An 8,243-nucleotide genomic window follows, 5' to 3' on the forward strand; every position below is an offset into this window, starting at 1 on the left:
TCTCTTGTGTTTCGTTAAAAGTTGCTGTGCGTCTCTCGTAGGATTGTATATTGCGTGGTACTGCAATTTTAGGTCGACTAGACGTAAGACTGAACATTAGCAAAGCCGCTGATCATGTTCAAGCCGCAGTTTGTAAGAAGAGCGAGCAGAACTGCAGAAGAAAGCCGTTCCGCGTCCTTGAAAAGCCGAGCATGATCCGCACGAATCAAATTTGTTGAGCCCAGCGGACCGGAAGTTTTTTTAGAGGACGACGGGCCGCAATTATTAGAGTCCCACCCCCAATGACGAGAGATTTCAGAATTGAGCGCAGAGTGGCAAATTTTAAAAGGCTTGCGAATTGGGTGTCAAATTTAAAGAGGATTGCATATTGGGTGGTAAATTCTGAAATGTTTTGAGTAGGGATTTAAATTTTGTTTTATAATTTTTTTCATTCAGCGGCAAATTTATTGTATGTATAGTTCAGAATATGTTTTAGCCGAATCACACACATGATTTTTAGGAAAACTAATAAACTTTAAATTGCGCATGTTCAAACATGGCTAAGTGCTATGGCTACCCACAGCCTTTGAGACTATAGTGTGAATTAAGCATTTTGAAACGTACATTTAAATTAGGAAATAATTTCCAATTTTGTTGAAAGTAGGCAATTGATAACATTAATGTTCTTAGGTTTAAGCCATGAGATATGTTCATCAAGAATCTATACACAATTTAGGTTATATTGAATGAAACAGTGGCAACCATTATCCATGAGTAGTTTAACTGTGGATTGGAATGAGCCATCCGATGATGATTACACGACAGAGCTTTTAGAATGAAATGACGACACATCTGTCGTGGCAAGATTATCCGAATATATTCTGGATGACAAACAAAAAAGAGGACGACGGGCCGCAATTATTAGAGTCCCACCCCCAATGACGAGAGATTTCAGAATTGAGCGCAGAGTGGCAAATTTTAAAAGGCTTGCGAATTGGGTGTCAAATTCAAAGAGGATTGCGTATTGGGTGGTAAATTCTGAAATGTTTTGAGTAGGGATTTCAATTTTGTTTTATAATTTTTTTTATTTACCGGTAAAAAGATCGAAATTCGTAAAATTTCGGTTATTTTTCGTCGTCTACTATGTGGATCTCACATGCCAGTGGAAGTAAATTCCGGAATCAGATATTCTTTCCCCTCCAAAATTTCCGAAATTCACAAAAATTTACCGAAATTTTAATCCCTAGTTTTGACAAGACAGATCCAAGCCGCCACATCGCGATATAGGGATGACAATTTACCTTGTCGGATCGGGTCGGGTCCCCGCGGATTTCAGACCCGACAGGGACGGATTCAATGGAAAAATAGCCCCACGAGACCATCGGGTCAGGGCCCGACCCGAATCGGGTTCGGAGCCGAGGTTGCGTTTGCCCCCCGCGAGCCCGAAACAAGGAAGCCAGCCAACCCAGCCCGTGGTCGCCAGGTCGTCCATGTCCGGCAAATCATTGATGAGGCTTTTCTTCGTCCTCGAAATCATCCAGCTGGGCGGTGCGCGCAAACACACCAGACAGTGGTCTTGGTGGGGAGGAGCTTGTCGCCCCAATCGCCTGCCGTCGTTGCACCCTGATCGCTCGCCTTCGTCGCACTCCGTGCCACCCTCATCGCAAACCGGCCACACGCCATTTAGTCTTAGGTACCTGTCAGAGGCAGGATCAGGATTGCTTTTGCTCCCGATAAGCACTTCACGGCCAAATCAGGTTTACTCTCTCGAGATTTAAATAGGATACATTCTCGCTCCATCCAATTTCATTTCGACCCAACCCGTCACCACCCTTATCGCGTTAGCCCGGGTGGGAGATTGATGGATCCCTGATGCTTCGGAATTGAAGTGACGGGCAAGCTGCAGCCGTCTCCCAAGCGACCCCCGGAGAAGTGAAGTGCCGTGGTCCGGGCCGTGCAACTGGCCGAATGCGCAAGCAATGCCGCTAGCCCCCGTGGCAAGGGCGGTTTGGTGGGCATATCTCGCGTGCCGCCCGCGAATCCGCGGCAATCAGGGCCCACGAAACGTCGCCCCGTCCACTCGCCCCGCTCCGCTCCTCCCGTCCCGTTTCGCCCACGCGGCAAAACGCGCGACACCAACAGACGAGGAGCCGTTGCTTCTGCTCTCGCTCCGATTCGTCGCTCCCCCCTCCGGTCCCCAACTCCGTGAGCGCGGCGGGATGGCGAGCACCGCCGCCCCCAGCCCACTCCCCGTGGTCTCCCTCTCCGCGCGCCGCAACATGTCCACGGCGCCCGGCGCGGCCGCCTTCCCCCAGCCGCCGCGGCTCTCGAGGCGTTGCGAGCCCTCCACGGGAGACGCGCCGCGCTCCAGGCTGCGCGCCGCGGCCTCCAGCTCCAAAGCGGACCCGGTAGAGGATAGGGCCCCCGTTGCGCCGGTCCCGGACGCTCCAGTTCCGGCCGCCCCATCCCCGCCGATGGAGCCTCAGCCTCAAGTAACTACCGGGTAGGTACCGCCGCGCCTGACGTGACGTCTCGGGTCCGATTACGGTTTATTGTTACGAAAATCACGTGTCATGTTGCTTATGGCCAATCGCTCCCTTTTTCCTCTGCATGTAGCACATGGAAATGGAGGGGCTACAACATTCGGTATCAGCACGCGGGGACGTCGGGCCCTGCATTGGTTCTGATTCATGGGTTTGGGGCAAACAGGTGCACGTCATACACACTAATTTCTGTTTCTTATCATGTACGATTTTCTGTATTTGTTTCCTATTTGCAAATTGCAGGCAATTGCATTTCGTAAGTGTACCAGTTCAGTGAGTTCATTAGCTGTTCTTATATTGTTCTTCATAAAACTGCTAAGGTAGGCACAATGACCAGGGGAGAATTGTCCATTAACTTGGTAGTTTAGAACTTGTGGTCATCTTATGATCCAGGCATCCAGCTTTAGGAGAAGAATTGTTCGACCTACCATTTTGAAAAGTTCCGTCATTATTTCGCTTGAAAGTTACTCTTTTCCGGGTTCCCAAAAATGAGACTAAAATATTGCTAGGCCTTTTAATGACGACGTGTATGCTCTCTGAAAGTTAAGAGCGGCTGTCTTTGCTTAGCAATGATGTACATATTCCTCCTTTTCTTTTTCAGTGACCATTGGCGGAAAAATATTCCTGTTCTTGCCAAGGAAAACAGGGTATATGCGATTGATCTAATTGGTTACGGATATTCTGATAAGCCTAATCCACGTGAGATTGAAGAGAACTTTTATACCTTTGAGACATGGGGAGAACAGCTGAATACGTTTTGCGCTCAAGTGGTCATGAGTGAAGCTTTCTTCATATGCAATTCAATTGGAGGTATGTTGGATGCTTACATAATTTAACAACAACTAGTATAAGTGCTGCTTCTGCTGCAGCACAATTGCGCTGTTACTCCTAAGATATTCCACTATTTATTCAATATAAGGGAACTATATCGTACTTAATGACAGTTGGTTTTATGTATTGGGCTTCCTTCTTATCTTTTGGATTTGAAAAGGTTCCTAATAACATCCAATGGTTATATTATAATCATAATTATGACTCACCATAGTGAGGACATGATCTTTTTTGTTAGAATTTCTAGCATATTACTCTTTTTCTAGCAGCTGTAGAACACCTGTACTGTCCTAAGCTTTATTATATATTAGATGGATAATTTTATGTTAACATGAGGTATTGATGTAGGAGTCTTAGCAGAACATCTGTACAATCTGTTGAAAGGCACATTTTCTCATTGAAATGCTGGATGCCCCGGCTTGATATTCTTATTTTTAGTTATTATTGAAATGAGTAAAGTCATGATGCTGATTAATTAGACCGATCTTTGTGCTGTCTTTATTATCCTGCAGGTCTTGTTGGTCTGCAGGCAGCTGTTATGGAACCTCAGAAGTGTAAGGGTATTGTTTTATTGGATATTTCACTAAGGATGCTTCATATCAAGAAACAGCCGTGGTTTGGAAAGCCTTTCATCAAATCGTTCCAAAGTCTCCTAAGGTAATTTGTATTTCGTACTCCAGCATGGGATCTTAATGCTCACTAGTTGCTTGTTATAATGCCTTTTGTGGGTTCTAGGAACACTATTGTTGGGAAGCTCTTTTTTAATGCTGTTGCCACACCAGAATCTGTGAAAAATATTCTTTGTCAGGTATTTTCTATTTAGCCTCTAATCTTGTAAAAGAAATGTATTCAAGGCATATATGTAAAATTTATGGCACATGATATGTAGCTGGGAAGTTTCTAAAAATTCCTTAAAAAAATTACTACTCCATTCAAATCTTATGTTGAGGACAAAAATACTTATGTGAACAAAACTATGTGTTGCAAAACACTGCACTAATATATTTAGACCAAGGCTTGTAGAGCTGAAAGCTACCATAAGATTTAGCCCTAAAACATGTACTTTTCAAGACGGAGTTTTTCCATTGATAAGTTCAACCTTTTTGTTACAAACCATGTTCCCTAACTTACTGGTGTATGGGTCTTCTGCACAAGCCCAGCTCTCTTACAGAAGGTTCCTAATATTTGTCTACAACAATAGCGGTAAACTAGATGTTTAGAAGAGCCATCTTATCCTCCGAGGCTTTGAGAGGTTTGCATGCTCCTTGTCATATGTAATAGCAGGAAAAAACCATGCCAGACTTAGGATACGGATCCATAACTTGTCTACTACCAGAATAAACTGAAGGCCGTTTTTGGCATTTTGCTGCTTAGTATGTTCTTTGATGAGATGTGCCATGTAGAAAGGCTTAGGACTAGTGTGCTGAAGAGAACTCCAATTTCATTGCACCAATTTTCAGTCTAACTACTGAATTCCATTCCCCATCTAGAATAGAAATGTAATAACTTACGACTCACTATTCCATGAGAACAGTAGAAAATTTTATTGTTCCTCAACATTTATCTTCTTTCCTTGTCAAAGCGGTAGTGTAGTTTGTCTATTTATTTTAAGTCTTGTACTACAAAAAAATATTACATGATTGTTGTTAGTCTGTTTAGAAGATGACATGGTATGATGTTTTGAATCAGATATGTGAGCACATACATGCATGGATGTTGTAGCGGATATTGCGCTACATGCATCAAATAGCATAAAGCAGTTTCACCTGGTTTACTCAAAAAGTCATGGGTTTTTGAAAAAACCCTTCATAAATTCATCTTACAATAGAAATGTTGAAGAACGAGTTTATTGCCCACCTTTCTTCATTTTGCTTAGACTTTTGAGTGAACTGGTTGATGCATACTACTTAATATTGTACTAGAGCCAAGGTTCTTCAGTTTGAGTCTTAGATGGCATAATTTAAATAAAAAATGTAGTAGCATTTGATAACTTAAGCTTGAGTTCGAGTCCAACAAGTGAAGGGGAGTGTTGAAGTATGAGTACATTGCCCACCTTTCCTCATATGCTTAGACTTTTGGGTGAACTGGTTGGTGTATGCAACTCAATAAGAAACAATCACTAACAAAGTCGGAGAACTTCTTACATTTTTTCTCACTGAAACACGGAGATCCTTTTGTTTCATTAACAAAATTTAGAGATATTTTTTTGCCTTCTATAATGATAAGTAGTTCTACCTTTAGATTTTACACATCTCGACTTTTATGTTTTTCTACTTCTGATGAAAATTTCTGCAGTGCTACCATGACACATCTGCAGTGACAGATGAGTTAGTTCAGATTATTCTACAGCCAGGGCTTGATCCTGGTGCAGTGGATGTATTCCTTGAGTTCATCTGCTACTCAGGAGGTCCTCTACCCGAAGAGTTGCTTCCATTAGTGAAGGTTAGGATGCTCTTAGTTGTGTGATTAATAATTCATTTTGATTTTATAAATTGTATATGGACTTCTTTTGTATTGTGCAGTGTCCAGTTTTGGTAGCCTGGGGGGAGAAAGACCCATGGGAGCCTGTGGAGCTTGGAAGAGCCTATGCATCTTTTGATGCAGTCGAAGATTTTGTTGTCTTGCCAGATGTTGGACACTGTCCGCAGGTCCTCTTTGTAACAGATGAAAATAGTCAGCTATTTTATATTGCAACCTGCCTAGTGTTTTGTAACTGTGCATCTGGTGGCTGCTGTTTTATTTGTTTGTATTTGTCTTGCAGGATGAAGCACCTGAGCTTGTAAATCCACTTGTCGAATCATTTGTTAAGCTCCATAGTTAGCACATGGGTGGGCCTGCTTTCTGTCTTTATTAGAGCCCTTTCCCACTGGAGCCTGGATTTGCTGGAAAATGGGAATGCATGGTTGTATTATTTTGGGATAACAAATGAGCCCTTCTGTTACAACCATGGTAAGTGTTTCCTCTGCCAAACTGTCAACATGGTCATACGTTTGTCTGAAATTGACAGCAAAATTTTTTTACTGCTGCTAATTTTCTGGGGAATAAGTTATGCTCCTGTGCTCTGCAGTACTTGCATCTGAATGCTGGTGGCAAACTTTATTTGACTCATTATAATTCAAGTATAAGAAATCATGAGGAAACATCTGATTTTATTACAGCAAAGGAAGAACCTGTCTCCTCAGAGCAGAGAGGTTAGTCCCGGCAGCACAGTGGTTCTATTCTGGTTGAAGTTATAGTGAAAGCGATAGCAATATATATATATATATATATATATATATATATAAAACTCCCGAGAGTATATACTCCCTAGTATAATATACAATATAAATGAACTGGATATGAGTATACTTATATACTCATTCTAAGATACTCCAATGTGAATTAGTACATGAAAAAATTAAAAAGAAGTCCATCAATTTTAATAGATTTTGATAATACCTTCATATTTGTATATAAAATGTAATATACTTAAAAAAAATATGTACAAACAATCTAAAAAAGTATACATAACACTTAGATGATCTTATATACTCACATGTTCTATGTACATACCATTTATTATATGAGATACTCCCTATGTTATAAGATACGTATGTGAGTGTACGTACTCTCGGGATATATATATCTGTGTGTGTCCTTTGTTTCCTTAAAAAGTATTCTTATAATTGAGTCTGCACAATTTGTATATATATTCTTATAAAAGTGAAAGACATGGTTGAAGTTAAAACAACGGTTGTCTCACTTGAAATATCTCTTTCAGCAGCAAGAAGAAAAGAGAAAAGAAAGTTGAATAAAATTGTTCCCCATTTTGGTAACATAAAAGCTTTAACGTTAACGTTAACGTGCACTTGCTGTTTCTATATTGACGATATAATGGTATTTTGATGCAGATCCCTTTAGAACGTCTACAGTAATGACTTCGCTTATGTTACTTTCAATACGTCTGGCAACATCTAATTCTGCATCCTAGTGGGGTTAATCTATTAATGTTCCAAGTGCATCATGATGATATGTTTAATTCCATATTTATATGTACTTTCCTTAATGTAAGGTATATAAAAATTGTATACTCAAAGAACAAGTGCTGGATTACACCCTGTACCAGGGGACGAAATATACGTCATGTGACTCTGACAGATCGGATGTACTACCAAATTTCTGTACCGTTCTGCTGCATGCAACAGGAGAGATATTTGTTCATCTAAAGGCCTCTTTGGATCGTAGGATTTTCATAGCAATTTTGGAGGATTTTAATCCTTAGGAATTTTTCCTAGATCCTTTGGAACAAAGGAATGGGCTTGTTAAATTCCTATGAACATCCTATGAGATGGCTTTTTTCATAAGAATTTTGAAGGAATCTCATGGAAAATTTAATTTGTGTCTCTCTCTTCTGATTCCTATGTTTTTTCTACGCTTCATTCAAATGGTCATTCTTGTAGTTTTCCTATGTTTTTTTATTCTGTAGGATTCAAGTGCTAGGATATTCTAATCCTACATTTTTCCTATTTCTGTGTTTTCAGAATATTGCGTTCCAAATAGACCTTAAATGATTACACCTAGAAAAGGTCCATAGGATCGTACAAGAAAAAGAAAATTCCGCTTATTGTTCTAGTTCCAAGTTGATGTGACTTCCAGCACCTCAAAGATGGATATTCTCCTTGCAGATTCTTCATTCTTGCAAGTTCTTCGTTTTTCTTCTTCCGGTGAAGTAATAACTATACCCTGTTCTTGTCTTGCTCCATGTATCTGAAAACTTCCATTGTCCGTCTGGAGGATAAGGAACCTTGCAAGTTGCTTGGGATTAAACTTTTCTTCCTCTAGCAAACTACTCAGTTCACCGCTTCATCACCATTATCTTTCAACCGCACTCGCTCTCTTTCCTCTGGTTTG

General features: G+C 40.9%; 1 protein-coding gene across 3 annotated transcripts; it reads left to right on the forward strand.

The window, feature by feature from the left end:
• Nucleotides 1–1,943: 1,943 nt before the first annotated feature.
• LOC133890559 (pheophytinase, chloroplastic-like) lies at nt 1,944–8,243 on the forward strand. 3 transcript variants are annotated; one of them, XM_062330979.1, is made up of 10 exons: nt 1,944–2,482; nt 2,596–2,688; nt 3,124–3,332; nt 3,866–4,010; nt 4,089–4,161; nt 5,649–5,795; nt 5,876–6,001; nt 6,115–6,302; nt 6,421–6,544; nt 8,018–8,243. In XM_062330979.1, exons 1-8 carry the CDS (start codon nt 1,959–1,961, stop codon nt 6,172–6,174), a joined length of 1,377 nt encoding a protein of 458 aa, XP_062186963.1. In that variant the 5' UTR covers nt 1,944–1,958; the 3' UTR covers nt 6,175–6,302; nt 6,421–6,544; nt 8,018–8,243. The 3 variants fall into 3 exon arrangements, with proteins under 3 accessions (XP_062186963.1, XP_062186961.1, XP_062186962.1); XM_062330977.1 differs by lacking the exon at nt 8,018–8,243 and adding an exon at nt 7,244–7,729; XM_062330978.1 differs by lacking the exon at nt 8,018–8,243 and adding an exon at nt 7,459–7,729.

The sequence above is a fragment of the Phragmites australis genome, chromosome 14 (assembly GCF_958298935.1).
Source record: "Phragmites australis chromosome 14, lpPhrAust1.1, whole genome shotgun sequence".
NCBI lineage: Eukaryota > Viridiplantae > Streptophyta > Magnoliopsida > Poales > Poaceae > Phragmites > Phragmites australis.